General features: G+C 38.0%; 3 protein-coding genes across 3 annotated transcripts in view; 1 reads left to right on the top strand and 2 right to left on the bottom strand.

The window, feature by feature from the left end:
- Positions 1-9949, bottom strand: part of npr2 (natriuretic peptide receptor 2) — a 62369-nt gene extending 52420 nt beyond the window's left edge. Inside the window, exon 1 of the mRNA XM_081613323.1 lies at positions 8899-9949. Within this exon, the coding sequence (XP_081469449.1) occupies positions 8899-9586 (688 nt within the window). The 5' untranslated portion in view covers positions 9587-9949. The remainder of the gene's footprint in view (positions 1-8898) is intronic.
- A 2608-nt stretch (positions 9950-12557) lies between these two features.
- alad (aminolevulinate dehydratase) lies at positions 12558-18382 on the bottom strand. Its single transcript, XM_081613643.1, has 12 exons — positions 18266-18382; positions 17045-17171; positions 16910-16960; positions 14686-14782; positions 14437-14572; positions 14268-14351; positions 14097-14185; positions 13966-14021; positions 13539-13626; positions 13361-13447; positions 13050-13179; positions 12558-12866 (listed from the first exon to the last, which is right to left on the bottom strand). The coding sequence occupies exons 2-12, from the start codon at positions 17161-17163 to the stop codon at positions 12808-12810; spliced, it is 996 nt and encodes a 331-aa protein (XP_081469769.1). The 5' UTR covers positions 17164-17171; positions 18266-18382; the 3' UTR covers positions 12558-12807.
- Positions 18383-18964: 582 nt separating this feature from the next.
- Positions 18965-21952, top strand: tmem203 (transmembrane protein 203). Its single transcript, XM_008424604.3, has 2 exons — positions 18965-19263; positions 20131-21952. Exon 2 carries the CDS (start codon positions 20257-20259, stop codon positions 20671-20673), a length of 417 nt encoding a protein of 138 aa, XP_008422826.1. The 5' UTR covers positions 18965-19263; positions 20131-20256; the 3' UTR covers positions 20674-21952.
- The last annotated feature ends 2669 nt before the right edge of the window (positions 21953-24621 follow it).

Below are 24621 nucleotides of genomic sequence, written 5' to 3'. Positions count from 1 at the left end.
ATAGTGTCTATCCAGATTTACATATTCCAGGCAGAAAATTCTCCCATCATATGAATGAACATGTCTTGTAAACAAATGTAGCTAGCCATTTAGCTAACGCTAGCTCCAAGAATGTCACTGAAACGTCAAAACGAAGCTAAACTATGTATGAAATAATACTGTTCCACAAACTAAAGTATTTATGAAATAATACTGTTCTACAAACTAAAGTATTTATGAAATAATACTGTTCTAAACGCGCAGTAGTCATGTCCTAAATAAGCTAACAGCTAGCATTTGCAGACGGCACAATGCTAGCTATTGCTAGCAAAACAACGGCCAAGGAAACGTCTTATGAGCTTAATAAATTAATCTCTAAAAAATTTGTTGTCGTCAGTTTAGAGTTATTTGCAGCTCACCGCCTTGCTGTGTCCGTCATTTCCATTTCCACGGACAGAAACCTTATTAATAACGGTGGAAGTTGCTGAAGAACTCATCCTTGAATTAAAAGGGGATTTTCCCCACTGATGTGGGAAAGTTTCCAAGACAAAATAACCTTTAACGAGGTGATTCGAAGAGGTTCTGATGTTGGAGGACGGTGTGGTGAATTATGTGGGTTAATACTTCCAACAACTGAACATTTTTGATGTATCTACTTGTAGTTTCAGCATCTTTAAACTTCGACGGCTACGTCACTGCGAGAATTAAAATATGGCGGATTCGCAAAAGTGGGTCGCCGGAAGTTTATGACCTTATTTAGTAGTTCTGTGACATAATAGCTAAAAGAACAAACAAACATAAAGGTAATAATGAAAATAGTAAAAAGTAGCCGTTCAAGAAATTACTCCAATAAGAGTAAAAGTATTTCTGAAAGGATCTACTCAAGTACTGAGTAACTGATGAAATTATCGATCATTTAATATTAAAAATGACATCATCAGATGGACGAAATTACAAAGTTAAATGGAAATTTTGGTATTTAAAGGACCAAAAGGACAATAATTTATATAAGTAAAAAATAACACAATTAGGCAAAAGAAAATTTTTCCAAATCAGTTTCTTTCAATAAAAAACGTATAAACTTTAACAAAGACTGCAGGTCTGGTGAATCTTTGGTTAAAACATGTTTCTTTTTCATTCTGTTGGTAGAAAATCCAGAAAGTTTACTCAAGTAAGAGTAGAAATACTTAATAATAAAATTACTCAAGAGAAAGTAAAAAGTACAGCATTCTAAAAGTATATATTTTTTACTCAAGTAAGTGTAGTAATTGAGTAAAAGTAACTAGTTACTGTCCAGCTCTGCTCAGGAGAAACAAAATTCAACTTTTCTGTATTTATTGGGACCCTTGAATATCCAACTAATTGTATTTAAGAGCTTAAAAAGTGGATTTTGCCAAGTTACAGTGCAAATGAGAACCTAGTAAACATCTAACCTCCGAAGACTTGCTCATATATTTGCAATAAAAGCTGCTACTGGGAATTATGGATTCACAGACGGCTGAATATCTTGATTCATCACATAAAATCCTAATAAAATCAAGTTTATTTAACAACTTCTGGGACTGTCGTTCTCTCCACTAGTTCTAAGAACTGTAAAGTTTTGGTGCACAATTAAAAAAAGACTCACAGGTTCCCAGCATCGCCTTGCCAAGAATTACAAAACCATTACATGGGAGTCTGAGTCCCACCTTCCTACTGGGTTACTATCAAGATGGATCCCAGAGAACAGCTCTGTTCCACTGAAAATGTCCTTCATTTTCTGAGAAACGCCTACAGTCCTTCCATTAAGATTTGTGAAACTTACTGTACTTATATGGCCACCGGCTCAGCGTCCTAAGTGGACTTTAATCATGCAGAACGATTCTCAGAATCAGCAGGAAGTTATCACTACCAAGTATTGTTTTTCTTTCACTGTTTGTCCGTTGGTTGGTTTGGAGTTTCTACTGCTAATTAAACATTAGCGGTAGAAAGTTTAACTGCCTGTAGACACATTTTGATCACAAACTCTCAAATTTACCTTTTAAACTTTCACATTTTCACTGATGCTGCTCTCTCAAACATTGTCAAGGACCTTGAAAACGTCTGAAGGTATTTAGATTTTGTCTGAATCAGGCGATGAGAATTGAGTAACAGTTTATTTTTATAATGATAAACACGCTGCTGTTTGTTTCTATTAATACCGCATTGCGTAATACTTCATTGATCATGTCAGAGGCAAACAAGTGTCCCAGATCCGTGGAGTTGGGTTACCTCATGTAACAAAATACAGAGAGCTGACAGGAAGCTGCTGATGGGGAAGAATTTCAAGAGAGGACATTTAGTCAGTAAATGTCAACCAAACCTGAATTATTATGGATACTTTTCAAGTTTATCTAAAATAAAAAGAATGTTGCAATACCGATGCTTCTCCAGTAGGTGGGGACCTCTCCGACAAAAAAGAAAAGGAGTAACATTTCTGCCGAAAAACTTAGAAATTTCCTAGAAAAAAACTTGAAAATTCAACTTTTGAAACTGAGAAATTTTCAGGTTTTTTATTTCTTTTGGAAATCTTGCAGTTAAGTTAAGACTGTACTTAAGCTATTCTCTTGCTTAAATGCTAATCCTCCAGCATGTATGGTCCCTGAGGGTGCACTGACATTCCTATAGAGACTACTATGCTTCCTTGAGGAGGTTAGGATAGCTCTATGGCCTATACAAAACTTGTTCATTGCATTTTTTTTAACAAAATTATTCTTAGACAATGAGATTTTAGCTGTTTGATGGCATCTTGTCACCTTAAATCCAAATCATCTCCTGCTCTCCACGCCCCCAACTTAACATTTACACTCACACATGAAAATGGCTGCAAACAGATGCACAATTATATAACCATACATGTTTGAAAAGCAGAAGGGGAGCCTCCTGCACAACCAACAAGAATACAGCAAATAGTATCTGGATGGTAAATCAACAACAAAACACTTGTCTTTCCCAGCAGCCATTGTACAGAGCATACAGCGGAAAAACCAGCTGACCAACCATGTTGGAGCTATGTGTTGCTAGGTAACACGCGGAATTACGCTGGGGTTGCTAGGTAACGACAGAGTGCCCATTGGATGTGTCTTTAAAAAAAACATTAAAACAAAGCAAAAAAATAAATAACAGTTCGGTGTTTTTTAAGCACTTGGGTTGTTTTTAGAAGCGATAGAGACCCAAATGGAAGTAGAAAAACATGGGAAATATAAATTTTGGAGAATAGATTTCCTCTAATCAAGAAAGTTCCATTTGTTTGGGGAGATGTGAATGCAAAAATTTAATAAAAAGCAAACTCTGACCCGCCTACAAACCTCGGCCTCTGTTTGATTGAAATGGACTGTGGTGCAGTTTGAATGCACATGTGTAGGCAAAAACGCTCAAAAAGCAGGAAGTGGACTACAATTCAGGGCATTCTGGGTAAATACTACCAAAACTAACGCGGGAGAACTGTGTTGTGGTCTTTTACCAAAGACAAAAGAGAAATCCTATAACCGCTAAAATCTTTTGAGGTCAGAGTCTTCTTCAGAAGTTTACATGTTGTTTTCTTCATGATTCTTGGTGCAGCACCCCCACAGGCGAGGAGGGGAACAGCTTTTCTAATTATCTTTGGTTCGTTTGAGTGTGTGCAGCGTGAAATCAAACCGAAGAAGCTGAAAATGTAACAAATGCAGCCGTTTTGGTCACCAATCAAACCCAGTCTACCGGACTATCAGGTGTGAAAACTCCCTGAATGACAGACGAATGTCTCAGCCTCATTCAAACCTGCTGGTGTAAAGCTCAGAGAAAACCCTGAGTGTAAATAAAAGCAACCAGCGAAGCGGCTCTGCCTGATGGCGCCGTTCGGCTCCGACTGAGGGAAACGACCCCATCATGGTCATGACTATCATCACTGTTACCGCTCCAAGTTTCCATTCAGCCTTGATTTGCTAAACCTGCTACTTGAGTTTACCTCAGAATGAATTAACACCCATTTGTTCCTGTTGTAACGTCTGTTTATTTACATAGAGCTCCCTCATCAGTTCTTGGTCAGACAGACACTAAACAGACACAGATAATCACCATCCAGATTAACAGGAATAAAGTCAGACACTGACTTATGTTCCGAGGATTACTGCAGATTTTCTGTCATGTTTTCCCCTCCAGATTACGTCCAACATCCACCGTCTAATCTGAGGAGGTTTCTCTGTGAGAAACTCGTCGATTTACAAACTGGATGTGTAAAACCAGCATGCAGGTTATGCAGGATTTCAGTGATTATAATGAGGTAAACCTGAGCTGTGACTCTTTGTCTCCCACTGTGAGCTGCAAACCACTAATGCACAAAACAAACTGGACAGAAAGGGAGAGAATCTGCAGCCTGCTGTGGGTTTTCCTCCTCATAGCAGAGATTCTGCAGCTCGCTTTACGTTAACAGACCCAGAAGAATCAAGATGAGACAGTTGAGATGTATATATATATATATTTAAGGTCTTATTTATGTTTTACATTGTGGGATTGTAGACATTTCTCATAAAAAAAAACACTATACATTTTTTAATAAACATAAGTTTCTGTAAAAATATCACTTTGTGGTGCATCTCTATTAAATATAACATTACTTATAAATGAAATAATTCAACTATTTTAGGCTTGGGTAGAGAAATTGAGTATCATTATCATTAGCCTCGGTGCACAAAGAGAAAAACATAAGAATAAACAAATGACATGATACGGAAAGACATTTAAAGCAATACCAATTAACTGAGTATGGCAGGCCCTGTTGGTCAATAATAAAAGAACACAAAAACTCAAATACCCATAAATCCTAACAAATGGCAACCAATAGAAAAGTCAGTGATCATTTAATATTCAGATTCTGTTGTTTGATTTCTTGTGCTGACCCCTGACTGAAGAGCGCTCTGGGTGGAGAGTCATTTTCCCCCATTTCATTCACCACGAGTCCCTTTGTTTCAGTCCTGCTCATAATACATTATTTCCTTTTTTTAGAGGGAAACAAACCCAATACGAGCAGAATCTTAAAATGTCTGCTGTTGTTTGTTTTCCCACTGAAACCTTCACTTTTCCTCCTTTTTCTTGTGGAGTAACCCCGACCGCCTGCGGGATATTTCTGGTGTGAAGAGTGAGCCGAGTGGCGAGGCAGGACAAGCCCTGACAAAGCCATTAGCTCACATGACCTCCTGCCCCCTAATTCCCGAACGAGGGAGGTCAGAATTGCCTTTTGATTACATCTGCGTTGTTCAACCAACAGATAAAGACTCCCAGGAATTACTTTACCGAAATGCGGCAGTGTTTACTATTTGGGAGCACATTCTGCTCTGAAATAGCAGTGATTCCCTCCAGATGTTTCCTGAATCATGAGATTTTCCCCCCAAGACCTCTACGAACTATCACTGACTACAAGAACCAGCGAAAATATAAAAAAGATTACAAAACAACACGAAAAAAAGCGATGAACTCCAAATATAAACGGGTGATTGAGCAAACATTCCCCTTATCGGATTAAATCCAAACTGGATATAATCAGTCCAAACAGATCATCTGTGGCCAGCTTTCCAAAAACAGCCGCGGCCCGAATGTTTTCTGAGCTGTCAGCAGCACATCTTCGCTCCTCAAGCTTTCCAAGACAAATCATCGCTGCAAAAACATAAATATTCCTGCAAATGTTGCTCTTATATTTCTGTAGGAAAATACACCAACAAAAAAAGACTGAGCTAAAATAAGACATGAATGCTTTTAAATTCACTCTACTATTATTAAAAACATGACAAATTGTGATTAATTGATGATTAATCATGACTAATCATGATTAATCATCAATTAATTGTGATTAATCAATTATTGAAATAATCGTCAACTCATCTAGTTATCGATTAATCGTTAACTGGATATTGACTTTAGGCTGGTTTTGCAGATACAGTTCTTGAGCAATCCTTTAAATCGGTTATAGATGAACTCTTTCATAGCTGAAAGAATTAATCAGGTTAATTGTGATTAAACAATTAATCGTTAACGTGGTGAATGAATTCCAACTACAACAAGCCCATTTGGTGGGGAAAAAAACATGTTCACTGCAATAAATAAGTCAAAGCTGTACAAAAATATTAAGGTGGTAGAGCTGAAACTTCACCTGATTCAGATTCACTATGTTGTTGCATTTCAGGCAATAAAATGTTTATTTTCTTATTTAGAAAAAGAATTGAATTATTTCTTTAGTTGCATCTTTCAATTGTATAAAAATATTGTTTTTGTTTCAATAAATGGCCTTTTTTGAGTCTGCATACTTCAGTTAATGATTAATCGTTTACTAAATTAACTGACGATTATCTCAGTAATCGATTAATCACGATTAATCTGATTAATCATTACACCCCTACTATTTTTAGTGTTTTGTCCGTCCTTCTTTTCAAAATAGGTCAAACTCAGTCACATTGAGTGGAGAGCAGCTGGAAACACAACTTCCGAAGTCTTCTCAACTAGATTTGAGTCTGGACTTTGACTAGGCCACACTAACACACCCGGATTTCTTTGAATGGTTGTTATGGAGACTTCACACTCTTTGTAGTGGTGAGCTTTGCAGGAAATATTTTTGTAATCAATTAATTGATGATTAATTGATTACTAAATTAGCTGACAATTATTTTTGATAATTGATTAATCACAATTAATCATTCCAGCCCCACTTTTTGGTGGTCTGTCATATGAAATATCGATAAAAGAACCCATAGTTTGCAGTTGGAACAACAGCAGTTGTAAATAAGTTGAAGGGATTTTATTTTGTTTTCCAGATTGACTAAATATCAGTAAATCTGCTCATGGTCTCCGCATGTTCTTTGTTCGAATGTGAACAACATGCGGCTTGTTTTTGGCTGTCAGGGAACCGATTTAATGACAGCTTCTCATTCCCATGTGGCGGTCCTCCACAGGCGCTAAACCCGCAGCAGCAGCACAGCCTGAAGACATTCCTGAGTAATAACCCTGGAAAAAACATGGCTTCCCACTGGACCAAGTCCTGACCGCCTGGAAAAACCTGATTCTGACCTGCAGAGTTAATTTATATCAGCATATAGGAAACAGGCCAGAGTCTAAGGAAATAGAGGATAATTAACTATCGGCTTTACACTAAAGGAGAAGTTAGAGTGGATGGATGGATGGATGGATGGATGGATGGATGGATGGATGGATGGATGGATGGATGGATGGATGGATGGATGGATGGATGGATGGATGGATGGATGGATGGATGGATGGATGGATGGATGGATGGATGGATGGATGGATGGATGGATGGATGGATGGATGGATGGATGGATGGATGGATGGATGGATTAAGGTTGTAACTAATGATTATTTTTAGTAACAAATTAATCAATTATTCTGGTGATTAATCGATTAATCAATTGTTGCGTATTTTTCGTTTAACCACTTATGCTTTTTAGTACAATATTACAAATACAGTAAAATATTCAAATAAATATTTTATTGCCTAAAATGCAAAAAGTTACTTTTTAATTAACAAATTAACAATTAGACAGCAAAAGGTGTTTAATGGGAGATTTTTTCTAAAGTTGCCATTTCGAAAAGTTCTGAGTTGAATTTATTTGCAAACACAAAATGTTTTTAATTCAACATGTGAAGGAACCAAAACCTTCTCCAGCTGAACAGAAACAAAACTGAAGTTTTTGTCTTTGGACCTAAAGACGAAACGATCTGGAGTCAGTGATGAACTCTGACCTGAACCTTCAGAGCCACATAAAGACAGTTATAAAGCCAGCCTTCTATCACCTGAAGCCAGGATTAAAGGATGTAGAGAAAGTCATTCCTGCGTTAATCTTTAGTCACACTGATTACTGGAACAGTGTCTTCACAGCTTCTCAAATCTGGAACAAACTACCAGAGAACTGCAAATCAGCTGAAACACTGAGTTCCTTTAAATCAAGGCTGACATGTTTAGAGCTGCATTTGATTTTTAGTAACTGGAATCAACATATTTGGCGTGTTTTGCTTGATGATTTTAATTATGTCATGTCTTGTTCCATAATTGATGATTATACGATGTTTTTATGACTATTGCTGAAAAACGTTATACAAATAAACTTGACGTCATATAAAATGTATATATTTTATACAGTTTTGGTGTAATTACTGCTCTGAACGTGTTGTTCTTTCAGCAATTAGCCTTTCTTAGAGTTTGTATGCTCAAGTTGGCGATTAATCAATTACTAAATTTGTTGACGATTGTTTGTATAATGGATTAATCACAATTAATCATTTAATTTTATTAATCATTTCAACCATACAATGGATGGACCGATTCATACTTTCATTATTTGTAGCATCTGCAGCTAAAAAGAAATACTTTTAAAATCGACATATGAACAGCTCAGCTTGACTTAACATCAATACAGTGCAGGGTTGATCTGGTAAGTATTTATAGATGAATCTATTAATAATTGGACAGCAACAGTTGCTTGAGAGATTTCTTTTACCAAATGTGATCCAGGTGAAGCTAAAACTGCCACTTGAGGAATTCTAGGAACAACATATTTTAAAACAAAGAATGTTTTTGTGCTTAATGCAAAATCTTTATATTTTTGTACAGTTTTGCCATAATTACAGCTCTTTGTATGTTGTTCTTTCAACAATTTGCCATTTTAGAGTCTGTATATTGGAGTTAACAATTAATTGATCACTGAATTAGTTGACGATTATTAAAAAATTAGATTAATCACGATTAATCGTTTAAAAGTTACGTGTGTTAAATGCAAAATGTTAAAATATTTTTGAACAATTTGGTGTAATGCGAGTCTGTAGATGAATCATGACCAAATTAGTTGAGGACACTAACGCATTAATCCGATTAATCGTTTATGAATTATTTTCAGTGAGGATGGATGGATGTCTTACTCCGGCCGCTCTCCTTTATGAAGCCGACCAGCTCCTTGTGGTCCTGCTCCTTCTGGTACGGCCGCGCCTCCACCGTCACGTTGATCTCCTGCTTCAGGTTCAGGTAGATCCCCTCGGACAGGAAGTAGTGCGGCCGGTCGTCCTGCCGCTGGTCGTAGAAGATCACCACGGCGCGCGACGTCCAGTTGAACTGCGTGTGCAGCGCGTTGATGAAGTCCCCGATCTTGGTGGTGGTCGGCCCGCTGCGCACGATGGTCCGGTACTCCTCGCGCGCGTCGAACCCATACGCGGGGCCGCCGGCGGTGATCAGCGGCAGCTTCCAGTGGGACGCGAACCGCGCCACGGAGGCCAGCGGGTACACGCACCCGGGTCCGAAGAAGACGTCCGGGCGCACGTAGAGCTTCGCGTCCACGGCCAGCACCTGCGCGCGGCTCTCTGCGCACGAGCCCGCGGCGGGGTCCTGCGTGCTGTAGTTCAGGATGTTGATATTGTGGCCGAGCAGCAGGTTGTGCTTCCCGTGCAGATCCTCCTTCGCCATGAGGATGGCCGGCAGCACGCGCGGCAGAGCCCACGCGTACATGCTGTAGTTGTCCGGCAGCATCACCGCCACAGTGATGTCGCTCCAGCAGCCGCGGAGGAGGCAGAGCGCAGCCAGCAGGCAGCAGCCCAGCGCGGCTCTGCGCCCCATCTCTGTGCGCACAGCGTGGAGATGCTTCCCTCAGTCACACCTCACCATAAAGACCCCAAAACTCGCCCCGCGCGCGCCTTCACAAGTGGCACGAACTCAGTAAAGTCGTGGCCCGGTGGCGTGAGCGCGGCTGTGCCATGCGTACCCGCTGCGTAAATCCACGGTGAATGAAGTTGTAGCAGCTTCCCAGCGCAGCGCGGTCCTCACAGTGACGGCCTCTCCCAGAGTGATAACTCACAGCCGGATGACTGTAAGTTAAATCAGAGCGTGGCTCCGCTCGGCCCCCTGCACACGTCACACACTGTAAAAAATACACAGCGGCGCCGTCCGAACCACCGCGCGCTCACTGCGCTCAAGTATTTACTAAATCAGATTACAAACTTCTACTAATATCTCAATCCTCCCTGGAGAAAAACAATATGTTTGACGAACACTGTTTCTTAAACAGCGATTGTCTCTGCAGTGCGCAAGTATATAAATAAATATAACAAAATTAAATAAAAATCAGTTTGTAAAAGTAAAAAAAGGTAACGCTAAATCGCCCCCTGGTGGCCTGGTTACGTCATAAAACCAACACAAAGAGTTACGTAATAGAAACTGGAAGGAAAAACAAATGTTTTCAAAAACCTTTAACAAAAAAAAAGCCCCAAAAGAAAATCTGAAAAGTGTGGCATGCTTTAGACCACTTTTAGGTGCAGTTGCAATGCAAAATGCAAAAATAACAATTGCTCAGTCAAACTGGACACTGCTTTTTAATTCTTGCCACACATTCTGAATTCAGTTTAGGCTTTGACTAGGCCATTCTTTTTTTATATAACTACATTTTTTTAAAGGTTTTGTTGGTTCTAGTGGCCTTTATTTGGGGGTAGTTTGACGGGGGGGAGCGGGTGGGCATGCGGCGGGTGTTGCCGGGCCGGGGGTCGAGCCTGCGGCCGCCGGCGTGGGGGCCAGGGCCCCAGCGCGTGGGCCGTGCTCCGCCCCTGCGCCACCACAACACCCCAACTGACTAGGCCATTCTAACACATTAATATGTGGGAGTTTAGTGAATTCAGGTGTAAATAGTGAGAACTCTGAAGTCCCATTTGTAAAGTTAAACAGCCAAAAACTAACAGCAATAATTTTCGTTATTTAGCCTGACTTAAGAAAAATAAATGGGATTATTTTTCCTAGTCATATTTTCACAGTTTCAAACTAAACATTTAATTGGCATTTAGTTTGAAGCTAAATATTTCATTTGTAAACTAAATAATTAACTTCAAACAAAACATTTGATTTGGATAGCTGCTAAGTATGTAACGCGCTAACTAAATGTTTAGATTAGAGCTAAATATTTAGTTTGTAATGAAAATAGTTAGCTTCAAACTAAATATTTTGTTTGTACTAGTGCTAAGTACTTAGTTTGGTCACTAGATATTTTATTAGCAACCTTAATATATAGTTGGCAAACTAAATATTTAGGTTCAAGCTAAATATTTAGTTTGAAGCACCACTACAAGTGAAATATTTATTTTACTTACTAAATATTTAGTTTGGAGCTAAATATTTAGCTTTTAAGCTGAAAATTAAGCTCACTAACTGTTTGATTTGGAGTTAAATATTTAGTTTGCAAGCAAAACACTTAAGCTTGCAAACTAAATATTTGATTTCCTCACATAATATTTTGTTTTGAACTATATATTCAGTTCTAACCTGAATAATTAATTTGAAATTGGGATATTTATGAATAAATAGTTAATTTTCATCTCTGATCAGCTACGTAAGCCAAATTATTGTTAATTTTTGACTTTGTATTTTTACAAAATCGTCTTCAGAGATCAAAAACTAAAGAACTGATCTAGTATTATTTTCTACATTAGAAAAATGAAATAGTTTATGGCAGACGTCCATTTTTTTATTGTCTTCAGTTAAACATTGGTCAGTGACATAAAGCCCCCAAAAATAAACTGAACTTTGTTGTGATAATTAAGAAATAAGGTGAAGAAACTTTACTTTGTACCAGTATTTACGTATTTATTTTATTTTTACAGGGATCTGTACCAGTCAAACATTTTCCTGCAGAAGGTCAGAGGTCAGTTTGGGAGTCAGTGCTTTGCTTGGGGCTCCTTTCCTCCTCCAGATCCGCCTGCAGCCTCTTCGTCTTTCCGGCTGATCGGAACCGAACTGGTCATCGGGTTTCAGCCGCTGGTTTCTGGAAAACCGTCCGACACCTTTCCATGCAGTCAGGGGAAATAAATCATAGCGTCAAAGGCGCTGTCGTTTTTATTTACTCTCCTTTCTGTGGATGGATGGATGGATGGATGGATGGATGGATGGATGGATGGATGGATGGATGGATGGATGGATGGATGGATGGATGGATGGATGGATGATACAGGAAAAATGTGACCGCAACTTTACCATCGTCAGTCTCTTTGTGTTAAATGGAGCGAAAATGGCCTCAGATCGCTGGAACATGGTGCAACTCTGCCCTCTTGTGGTGGCAGACGGAATCACTCTTTTTCTTAATCCTCCTTAATAATCAGACATCTAAAAGTACGACGGAGAATTGGAGATAGAAAAACAGAGGAGCACATTTCTGGCAAAAAAACAAGCTCAGAAAACGTGGGAAATTCTGAGTTAGAAAAGTCGAACATTTGTCAGAAAAAACTCCCAAACATTTTGAGAAATTAGTTTCAAAGATTCTGAAATTTTTCAAGCAAATTTTCAAGTTTTCAAACTCAGAAATTTACTTGATCTTTCCAGAAAATTTTAGATTTTTTAAAAATAAAATCTATTTCTCTAAAATGGCTGTAATATGACATTGTATTAATCCGATTTGGATTATAAGAAATGTAAAAATCTTTCAGTGAAATAATATAAATATCAGAAAAAGGCACCAGTCTCTATAAAAACTTGATTAAATATTACCATAGTTTGGTATGAAAATAGTTGATAAAAAAATAAGCTGTAGTAAATAAAAGTAAGCCACAGATCAGAATGAACTATTTTATTTTCTCTTCCATAAACATGTCATAATTATCTGATTCATGATCTAGTTTAATGCAGCGGTGACACGCTATGATAAAAAACTAAAATATGTTGCCACTTTCTCAATACATCATGGCTTCAGCAGCTAAAATCAGAAACTAGTTTCCAGGATCTTCAGCCCAGCATGGAGATCAGAAGGTCCAGGAATGATTTGGCTCCAGTTTACGACGTTTCCCTCAGGCAGAGCGACTCCCTCACTCCTTCAGCCAGGTGAGCAGCTCAGGTGTGTAGTAGCTGATGATGATGTCAGCGCCTGCAGGTGACACCAACAGCTCAACTCAAAACAATTCAGGAGACGCACCTAGACGTCAAAGAGATAAATCTAGAACTTTAAGGTTTGTAGACGCGTGTCGGTCTCTAGAGCTGGTAGAAACCCAAAAGCCTCCCAAGGTACCAGACAGGTGACTCAGGCCAGGTCTGCTAAATGGAGCCTCACCTGCCCTGCGGAAGGCGGTCATGGCCTCCATCACAGCGGCCCGCAGGTCGAACGCTCCGGCCTTCGCTCCGTGCCACAGCATGGCATACTCCCCCGACACGTTATACACCGCCAGAGGATGGGAGGGGAACTGCAGGAAGGATCCAGAAAAATAGAGACGTGTCAGAAAATAGACAGGAATAACGAAAATGGACAGATGGATAAATGTGGGTGAACAGGTGAATTGATGAATAGATAAACGGATGGAGGGGTTAAAGGCTAAATAAATAAAAATAAAATACACAAAACTGTGGAAAAGCTCGTCTGCTCACCTTGTCCTTCACCTCCCTCATGATGTCCAGGTACGGCAGGCCCGGTTTCACCATCAGCATGTCGGCTCCTTCCCTCACGTCTCGCTCCTGTTGAGCACAAAGCCAGAGGTCAGCCAGAGGCCAGCTAGAGGTCAGCCTCACCGGCTACGCTCAAACAGAACCGGACTGGAAAACCCACCACGGCTCGCAGCGCCAGGCCTCTCGCTCCGGCAGGAAGCTGGTAGCAGCGCCGGTCTCCAAACGCGGGCTTTGACTGGGCCGCGTCCCTACAGAACACAAAACAAGAGGTGGAGTTAGAAACACCTGAATGGAGCGATTAGCTGGATAAACAAATACAGGAAAAAGAGTCAAAAGGAAAATGTGGAAGGAAAAGAGAAAAAAACAGGAAAAATATCAAAGAACTCCATGTTTTTATCCTTTTTCTCCTTCTGAAAGGAAAAAAGAAAAAAAGCAGCCAGAAGGAAAAGGACGGAAAAAGAAGTAAAACGGAAAAAAGAAGAAAATATAAAAAGAACTCCATGTGATTTGCAAAAGGGAAAAAAGGAAAAGAAAAGAAAAATGAAAGTTAAAGAGTTAATTGGTCCTGATGCGACGGCAAACTTCACCTGAACGGACCGTAGTAACAGGAAGCAAACTTTGCACTGTAGCTCAGCACTGTCACCTGGAAACACAGAAACATGGAGCAAAATAAACTAATTTAGTGTTTATAAGAAATGATTCTGCTGCAGAGCTTCACCTTGTTCCCCAAACCGTTGGACAGCAGAGAATGTTTGATGGCTCCGATCCGTCCATCCATCATGTCAGACGGAGCAATGATTTGGCAGCCTGCACAGGAAGTTCAGCTCCGGTTAAAACCACTTTGGTTCAGATTCGGTTCAGACATGTTGGGTCAGAAGTTTCTCTTTACCGGCCTGAGCGTAAGAAAGAGCAACTTCGGCAAGCCGCAGGCAGCTGGCGTCGTTGTTCAGGGAGCCGTCCTGGTTCAGGATGCCTGAGGAGGAGAAGAAGAAGAAGAAGAAGAAACTCAGACAGGAAGCAGACGGTCCGTGAGCCTCCAGCAGGAAGTGGACGCTGACCGCAGTGTCCGTGGGAGGTGTAGGGACACAGACAGACGTCGCACGCCACCAGCAGCTCCGGGAACAAACTGCGGATCTTTTTAATGGCCAGAACAGCCGGCGTGTCGTCTGAGTCGGCGCCAGAACCGCGTTCATCCTGGAGGAACCAGAACACGGCGGCTCATTTACACTGATTTAACCAGACTGGGAATCATACAGACGTCACTGATTCACATGTTAATGTGTTTATTCACATCTCCTTTGACTGACCTTTGCTATTTTTGCCGGGACGCCAAAAATGAGGACGCACTTCAAACCGTTGTCAACAAGCGGCCGCAGCAAATCCTCCACCTTATTGACCCCATACCTGCAGAACACACACATTATTATAATCGGGGCATGCCTATTGTTCTTCACCCAATAGAATGTCTGTTTATTATTTATTTTTCTTCAGTCAACCTTAATGCGGCTCGTACCGCTGCACCTCCACAAAAGTGGTATCAAAACGTTCAGCTTGATGCCGAGAAGGGAGCTATTACTTTTAGTGGGATTCTGAGTTAAAATTACGACATAAATTAAGAAAAACGAGAAAATATGAGGCTGAGTGTCTCACAGAATCAGTAATCTTTCTCTCTGAAACACACACACAGGACTGTGGATTTCTGACTCCAAAACTCTTTTTAACTCCCCCTCACAGGCACAAATATCACCCTATTGGTCTAAAAGTCGGTCATGACATAGATACACATGCCTGCTCCCTTAAAATGTTTTTAAAAATTTGCTAGGGCTTATGGTTTTTTGTCAGGGTTCTTGAGACTGACGCTGGGTGTCTCCCAAGTATAGAAACTCTGTCTCCAGAGCCAGCCCAGGTGCAGATAATTAATTACCATAGCAACGGGTCCCAGCCAGAGGCAGGGAGTAGCCTCACAGAGTGCAGAGAGGTCTCACAATGCATTGTGGGAAGAATACATATTCCTTGTGATTATTCATATTTTATTTAGATAAAATTATTATTTCTCTGAATTTTTGAGTGTGAATTAAAATCCTTAGAATGAAGGCTGAAAGATTTAGAGAAATAAACGATTATCGACTGTCTTTATTTTTTATTATTTTGTACCGGGAGTGAGAACTAGATGTGAGAAGCTTAAAGTCATGAGCCTCAAACAGAAGATCATTAATCATTAGGTTCTTCCAGTTCACTGTTACAGTGAACAAGATCAGCCATAGAAATATGATGATGGATCTGGAAAGAGCTTCAATCGTTTAACATTGTTGAAAAAAGTAAAGTCCTTCAGTGTTGTATGTTTATGCTTTCTATTCATTTCATGTTTTAAGAGCAGTGTGCAAACTACAGCTACAATGATTGATTAAAGCTGACAGTCGCTCTTTTTCAGGCCCCGTAAAATTTCTGCAGGAATTTTCTAGTTATTATTATTAATACTGAGGTCATAAATACAGTTAGCGAATTACTATGGGTTTAACTACAGATAAAAACATTGAATATAATAAATCTATGAAATGTGAAATGATCAAAACATTTTTTTAAATAATTTCATATAGTAAAAATAACCTACAAAGATGATGTAGAATTAAAAGATAAAGAAATTAAATAAAATCAATAAAACATTTTAAAAGCTTTAAATAAAAAAATAAACCAACAGAAAATTATGAAATTTATTAAATATTACACAGAACTAAATAAATAACAATATTATATATATATTACATAATAAATAAAATATATATTACTCGATTACTAAATAAAATGCAAAATAATAATAATAAAATAAAAAACACTAAAAAATAAATATATAAAATATGAAATGAACTGCAAAAAAACCTTGATAAATTTTAAAAAAGTTTAAAAAATGAATTAATACTAATAAATCAAATCATCAATAAATAAAATAAACTATAGACTTTTAAAGAAACGGAAAACCCAGATAAATCTAAATTTATAAAACTAAAACACTGAATGATATATTAAACACAATTAGTTAATAAAAAATTAAAGCACATTTTAATGTTTTTGTCAAAAATAAAACAAATGGAATAAGTAAAAAGTTTGTGAGAATTGTAATTTTAAAAGCTAAATAAAAAAGAGTTAAGAAATGAAATGTATAAAATAAGAATAAATGTCAAAAAATATTTTAAAAATAGCTGAATAAACTAAAAAATAAATCTAAATGAATTAATAAAATTCATTAAAAACATCTGAAAAAGCAAAATAAATCAATTTAACCAGATGAATAGAAATAAACCCCTCTCCTCTGGAGGACAGCCTCCGTTTTAAATAAAACTGTTCTTAACCTCTGAGTTTCTACTGGCTGATCTGAGACCAGCGGGTCGGCCGTCTAACCGCCTCTCTGCTTATCTCGGTCCAGATTCTCACTCTTCCCTCCCAGCAGCGTTTATCTGACGGCGACGCCCACGCCGGCGCTGACAGCTCGGCCCCTGGCTTCCCTCTGGGGCCGAGCTGTCAGGTGAGACTCACCTGGCCTGACCCGGCAGGCTCCCGATCGGCTCCACGGCGTCCGGATCGTCTCTGCAGACAAACTGAATGTCAGACTCCTCCAAACAGCAGAGCAAACCTGGCTTGTTTCAGAAAACGAGGAGCAGCTCCACCCACGTGATGAAGATGGGGTAGATGAGGTTGTCCGGTCTGAGGTCGGCGGCGCAGCTCTGCCAGTAGCGCAGCGTCGGGTGGAAATACCCGCTGTGGAGGACCGACTGGGCCGGCGTCTGCATCGTCAACACTACCAGCAAACAAGACAGAAGAAGAAGAAGAAGAACACCGAGATCAAACCAGGGGAGGATAAAAAACTACATTTAGATGCATTTTTCTACCCATAATGCAAAGCTGCATCAGCCGAGCTTCAAGCAGGAAGTGACTGGAAGTCGAGTTTTTGCTGCCCAGTCACTGGGAAAACTGGGAAGGCATGCATGAAAAGAACCAGGATGAAAAGAGCAGAGGAAACCCAGAGGAGCGAGAAATAATAATAATCCTGAGGCCACATCAGCTCTAAAATGGGTTTTTCATCATAACTTGCCTAATTTGATAATTTTTATACAAACACTTTGTTGTTATTAAGTTATTACACATTATAATATAGTTTTGTCAAAAGATGCTTTAAAAAATAACTAAATATTTTCAATTTTTTTGTCAATTACCGTTTATAAATCTTGTAAATGATTGACTTAGTTGATTATATAAATCTAATTCTGATTATTAAAAGCTTAATAGCATGTTAGCATTCAAGTTATTAAAACATATTTAACAAAATTAGTTGACTTTGGTAAGAAAAGAAGAAAAATATAAAATTATTGAAGAGATAAACAAAAATGCAAAAATTAAAAAGGAGGAATATTGCTAAATATTTTTATAACGAATTGGATGTAGTTTAAGGATAATTTCTTCATAAAACTAGTTAAAGGTGTAGGTTTTAGGTCAGTAAGATTGGCTGAGCTATCTAGATAACAGCATTATAACGAGTTAGTTACATTGAGATAATCGTAAAATATCGAACAGTAAGCAATAAAAAGTGTTTTAATCTAAACTCACAATTCCCAGAAACAAGACGCGCCCTTTAATGAGTACAAAATAAAATAGTAACATTAAAAAACAGTGACTTAAATGCAATAATAAGCGTCTGTTTACATAAAATAAACTTTCTTTCACCGTGTGCAGGTAGGTCAACTCTCTATTTACACTTTAGCATTTTAGCTAATAAAATACCTCCAAAGTGAGCCCGGAAATGAGACAAAGTTATCAATAACTTTATAAAACTGCAAGAAAATTAAAAATAGAGATAAAATCCGACATTAATGCATGAAAAATAGACAAACTCACGTCAGGGTAAGAAGACAGGCGACTTCTTAACTCTTCGGTTCAGTCTGATAATGCTGCTTCTTCTTCTTCTCCTCCTTATATTCAGCAGCGACTTCAAGTAGCACTTCCGCCTCCTAAAGGTCAAGGCGGAAACAGCAAGCCTGACACGCTGGTACTACCGATGGGGAAAAGTATTAAATTTACAAATTTAGACATAAAATTGAAACTGTTTTCCATTACAATAAAAGCATCTCATTTTGATATAAATCTTATACAGGAAAACATTTGACTTTTACGTCGTTGAATCACAATGAATCAAACAGACACTGAAGACATTTGAAAAACTGAAAGAGAATCTAAATATAATTAAATAAATAATAATTATTATTATAATTATTATTAAATAATAATAATTCATAAACAGCTAAATAAAAAGTAGAAAAACTAATTAAAATAAGTTGACATAAAAATAATCATGTTAAATATTTAAATGGAAGTGTTTTTATCACTTAATAATAATCGGACAGTTGAGTAAAATATAAAAAATAAAGTCAACAGCAAAACAATAGTTAAAAAAATAAATAAAACAAATATGACCAAATTAGAAAATACAAAGCAAAGCCTTATAAAACATAAACAAGCAAAATGGAAGTGTTACTGCAGTCGAAAAGGAAAATCTTTAAAGTAAAAAAAATAAATAAATAAAAGCACAAATAAAACTGAATCCAACCTAAGTTAAAATTTTCTTCCCTTACCCTGAAGAAAGTTTTTGAAGAAATAAAAAAATAAAAATAGGAGTAGAAGATTGCCGGTAAATACCCGTTTAATCAACAATTCTTGCATTACCCTGAAGCTCCAGTAGGTGACAGCAGTGCTGTGATGAAAGGTGCCGTTTAGAGCCAAAGAAGAAAAAGAAGAAGAAGCAGAAGCTACCATGATAGCAGCTTGTTAGCATCGTTGTGTTCTGCCGTTTTCATTTGTAATTACATGGAGAAGAAGAGCCGCTCTTAGTTTCTGAGGTAAATTATCTCCACATAACCGTGAATATATTTGTGAATACGCATGTTTGTGTGTTGTGTGTGTGTGTTATAAAGTCCTTCATCATGACTGTGGTTAGCATTCTGTAGCATTCGGCTGTTTTTTCTGAATCATCGAACAGTTTGATGGTTGAAACTTAAACGTGATGCTGTGCCGTAGCTAATTCGAGTTAAACTACATTATCTGGAACATGATATCTGCTTAATGGCCGGAAGAAGTGAAGTGAAAAGTTGCTGACTTCATTGGCCTGTTTGGTTAAAAACAGAAAACTGGTCTTTTATCTACTGCTGATGCTTTTCTAACCTGGTGAAACGGGTTATAAGCCTCCAGTGTGTAACTTTTATAAATTATACACGTTTTTTACATTTTTGTTGAAACTGTTGCTATGTCAAGACAGATAATCTAGGAAAAAATCAAGCTTTTCTGCCTTCTCCTAGTGCAAACTAGAATCAACCAATCAGAGTCAGGAGGCGGGTCTTATGGCTGTCAATCACCCTCTGTGTGGCGCTTCTGACGTTGCAGCTTCTTCCTTGTAGCATAACCTGTTGTGAATGCTGAAGCTAGTTAGAATAGTCACTAATAATAGCAGATAAGTGGTTTTGCTATAACTGTAAGTTGTTTGCTATTAGCTCATTTAGCAGCGCATTCACAGATTGACAGCGCTAAGACCCACCTCCTGGTTCTGATTGGTTGTTTTTGGTGGTGCATGTCTTCAGATGGACATAGTAGCTGTGATTATCTGTCTCATAGCAAACAGTCACAACATATTTTAACAAATATGTTAAAAAACAGTTTTTTATCAAATGTATGCCTCGTCTCTTTAAGGACTCGCTCTCTTTTCCCCTCAGGCTGGGTGAGAAGATGTAGCCAATCAGGTGGGAGATCTCTGCAGCACCAGAAGCCTTCCGTTTTCAGATCCTCATCCTGGAGCTCCTGCCCCTCTGACCCGGAGTCCGTCTGTCCGTCCGTCAGCCATGTTGTTTTCTCTGAGGGAGCTGGTCCAGTGGCTGGGCTTCGCCACCTTCGAACTCTTCCTCCACCTGCTGGCGCTGCTGCTCTTCAGCATGCTGGTGGCTCTGCGGGTGGACCTGCTGAGCGACCGGCTCAGCTGGTGGCTGGTGTTCGTGCCGCTGTTCGCCGCCGACGGCCTCAGCACCTACTTCACGGCCATCGTGTCGATCCGGCTGTACCAGGAGAACGAGAAGCGGCTGGCGGTGCTGCGGCTGCTCTGGGTGCTGACGGTGCTCAGCCTGAAGCTGGTCTGCGAGGTCCTGCTGTGCCAGAAGCTGGCCGAGCAGGACCGGGCCCGAGACCTGTGGTTCGGCCTCATCGTGTCGCCGCTCTTCATCCTGCTGCAGCTGCTGATGATCCGGGCCTGCCGGGTCAACTGAGGGCAGAGCGGCGCCGCAGGAGGGCCGGCGGAGGGAAGAAGGAAAGAGCAGGAGCATGTTTCAGAGAAAAATAAAAAGTCAGAATTTCTGAGATTAATTTCAGAAATTTTCTAGAGAAAACTCAAATTTCTTTTGGAAATTTGTGAGAGAAAAAAAAACTCAAATTCTGAGATTCTCAGAAATGTTCAGAAAAACGTACCCTGATATTTTTGAATTTGAGAAGAAAAATTTAATTTCATAACTTTTATACAAACTCAACCATTTCTGAATCTAAAATTTTTGTGAAAAACCTAAAAAAAAAAACTAAGAGATTATTCTAGAAAAAAAATACAATTTCTGAGTTTGGAAAGTAGAAATAAAATATCAGAAATTCTACAATTCTCAAAAAAAATTTGACAAAAATATTCCTAGAAATTTTTGAGGTTGAAAAGTTTGATATTCAGAAATGTTCTAGAAACTCAAAACATCCAGAAAAAAACCTCCAGAATTCTGAGATTAATCTGAGAAATCTTGTACAAAGTGAGTTTTTCTCTGAAGTTTCCTGCTCTTTATTTTTTTCTGCGCCGGCGTAGAGATTTATAGATCATGATGTATTATTTTTTATTGTTTGACATTTTGTGACCTTTCTTGGAGGATTTCTTCATACTTGTGGTCAGAGAAGAAGAAAACGATCAATCAGGTTGTTGTTTGTGTTCGAGGACAGAAACTGACTCAACTCTGTGCAAAAGTCTTGAGTCATTCCTCATTTCTTTACATTTCTCTTCCACGCAGCCAAACATCTGTTCAATACACCGACATTCGTTTCTTTTATCTGCATTTATGTCTTACTGTAATGTTAAATATGTCAAATTAGAGCATTTTAAGCAGAGTTTGGCTCATTTTAAAGTTAAATTTAAAGAAATCTGAATAATTCAAGACTCATGCACGACACTGTCTCTTTAAATCTGTAAGGAATAAGTAAAGTTAATCAACAGGAACTTTATTTTGTCCACAGAAAGTCGCCGTTCTGCAGCTAACGGTTCATAAATCACCAAACTCTGTTTCCTCCAAGCTCTGTGCGTCGCCCAGCCTGACGTTTCTCTGTAAATGTTCTGCATGTATTTATGGGATCCTTTAATTTAAAACTTGATGTAAAATTCTGTGTAAAATAATATATATATATATGTTGAATTTTTAAGGAAAAATCCACCTTTATATTTATGTTCCTCTGGTTTTTGCTGCAGTACACATTGGTTATTTGTATAGAATCTGTAAATAAAACAAACATTTAAGAAGAAAACCAGTAGTTGATGTGATGGTGTACAGACAGTAGCTGGCCACAAGGAGGCGCCACTCACCCAAACAGCTTTTGATGGTGTTCACAAATTATTTTTCCTTTTACTCTATACTTTTCATTTCACGTGCTTTAATATGAAATTAAAGCACATGTGAATTTACGATTATGTATGATACGAAATATGTATGATTACTTACATTTACCAATGTTTACTTACATCATCAAATTAGTGAATTTATCTTGTTAAAGCTTTACTAAAATTTATTTTGAAAAATGTCATTTAAAAAAATATATATATATATATTTTCCACGTTTTTCTGTTCAAACCACAAACTTTGACGTGTTTTGTTGGGATTTTCTGCATCAAATCAACAAAAATTAATGATACAATAATACATCAAAGTTTTTATATGACACTAAAAATGCTGCACATTAGTGCATGATTGTGATTGATTGTGATATAAAAAAACAGATACTTTATATATGTGTCAATAAGTCTTGACTAAAAATGTCCAAAAAGGCGGGATTTGGTTTTTCTGCTCCTCTGATTTGGAACAAACTTCCATAAAACTGCAAACCTGCCGAAACCCTGAGCTCCTTTAAATTCTTAATTCTGTTTGTATTCCAGCTTTTCTGGCTCAAAGCCTTTGCATACGTCGATGAGCAAAAACAAAACAACAGTGTGACACAGTGAAAGTCCCTCTGAATGTTTCCCAGAAATATTTGTGTTTTTGTTTGTTTACTTCCGTGAAGCCGCCATGATTGAGGAAATAACTCTGGTTGGTCTGAATCATTTTTGCGTCGCGCTCTTTGGTCGGACTCCGTTTAATTACGGCTTTGGCATGAATATTTGATGAGCAGCAGTAATCTGCTGTAGCGCCATGAATGGCCACTTAGTGCTGATTCATGTGCAGCAGACTGAGCAGCTCAGCTGTTCACTGGACTGGATCACACACACACACACACACACACACACACATTTTATATTCAATATGTATTAAAAACAAAAAATAAATCTGTTTTCACCACAAAATATAATTTATGTTTTTATTCATTGAATATATTTAATACTTTTTTCAAATCAGACCAATTGTAGCAGCTTTAGCCCCGCCCACTGACTTTGATTTTTAAAGAAGTGACAACAAACAGTTAGGAAATAAATAAAAATAAATGCTTGAATATCTTTCACCCTTGTCCCTCAGTGGGGTCAGGAGGGTTGCTGGTGCCAATCTCCAGCTAGCGTGCCGAGCAAGAGGCGGGGTCACCTGGACAGGTCGCCAGTCTGTCACAGGGCAACACAGAGACACACAGGACAAACAACCATGCACACACACACACACACACACACACACCTAGGGAGAAGCCAATTAACCTGACAGTCATGTTTTTGGACTGTGGGAGGAAACCGGAGTACCTGGAGAAAACCCACCATGCACAGGGAGAACATGCAAACTCCATGCAGAAAGACCCCAGGCCGGGAATCGAACCCAGAACCTTCTTGCTGCAAGGCAACAGCTCTAACAACTGCGCCACTGTGCAGCCCTCCTTTTGACAATAGATAGATTTAACAAATTATGCACTTTAGAAGTTAATTATTGTGAGTTTTTCCTTCCACTCAACTTTACCTTAATAAGCTGAGTGTTAGTGCTGTCGACTTGTGATTGTGGCCATAATATAACATTATAGAAGTAAAATTTGTGAAATTCACGAATCTCTATGTAGCAATTCTATAGACTTTAAAAACATTTTATTCTTTTATTTATTTTTTTCATACTTTTTTGCATTTATTTTTATTTTTTTCTTCTAGTTTTAATGTAATTGCTGAAATAAACTCACTTTTTAAAATGATATTCGACTTTCTAATGACTTAAAATAAGTCAAAAAATATATTGTTAAATAATTGTGCCTACTTTCAGGTTTTAGTTAAGTTCTTACAGATGATAATATGAAGTACATCCTTATTAATTGTCCTAAGTGTCATGACATGTATAAAGTTGTATCAATTATATTTAGTACAGTAATTTTTTAAAATTAAATTTTGTGCATTTTGTCATTTTTTAAATGTTAGTTATTACTAGTTTTTTATGTAAATACTTAAATAAAGCCACTTTTTTTTAAAATGACTTTCCAGTTTATTGATACAGTGTTTTAAAATAATTCAGAAAATATGTTCTTAAATAATGGTGTCTACATTCAACTTTTATTTAAACTGTCACATATAGAAATAATACATTTATTATTTCTTAAATAACTATATATTCTGTTATGTAAATAATGAAAACATTTTTATTCAACTGAAATTTCTTTCTGTTTCTGTTAGTTTTGAGAAATACATTTTTTTGTTTATGTTTTCTTTCAAATTTAAGCTTCATTAATTTTTTTTTAGAAATTAATGAAAAAAATGTCTAGAATAAATATTTATGAAATTGTTTTATATGGTTTCCACATAAAATTGATTGTAAAAAAAAATAGTTTGTTTACTGTTAGCTCGATAAGTGAATTTATTTAAAATATATATAGAATTTAATGCCTACTGTTTTGATTGACAGTTCTTCCTTGCGTCGGTAACAATGGAAAGAGGCGTGGTTATAGTCAGAAAGTGGGCGTGTCGTTAACTAGAGTCGACCAATCAGCGTCTGCAGGAGGCGTGGTCTCTTTCAAGGGATGTGAGG

Source organism: Poecilia reticulata, chromosome 12 (assembly GCF_904066995.2).
Source record: "Poecilia reticulata chromosome 12, P_reticulata-male-v2, whole genome shotgun sequence".
NCBI lineage: Eukaryota > Metazoa > Chordata > Actinopteri > Cyprinodontiformes > Poeciliidae > Poecilia > Poecilia reticulata.
This window is presented reverse-complemented; position numbering and strand designations above follow the sequence as displayed.

What these genes read in the sequence shown, in the direction of transcription:
- tmem203 (XM_008424604.3), top strand. Translation starts at nt 20,257, where the DNA reads ATGTTGTTTTCTCTGAGGGAGCTGGTCCAGTGGCTGGGCTTCGCCACC.
- alad (XM_081613643.1), bottom strand. Translation starts at nt 17,163, where the DNA reads ATGCAGACGCCGGCCCAGTCGGTCCTCCACAGCGGGTATTTCCACCCG. An exon ending in CACCTCCCACGGACACTGCG is followed by an intron (nt 14,352 to 14,436) that starts GTCAGCGTCCAC and finishes TCTCCTCCTCAG; the next exon opens with GCATCCTGAACCAGGACGGC. An exon ending in GACCGCCTTCCGCAGGGCAG is followed by an intron (nt 12,867 to 13,049) that starts GTGAGGCTCCAT and finishes TGTCACCTGCAG; the next exon opens with GCGCTGACATCATCATCAGC.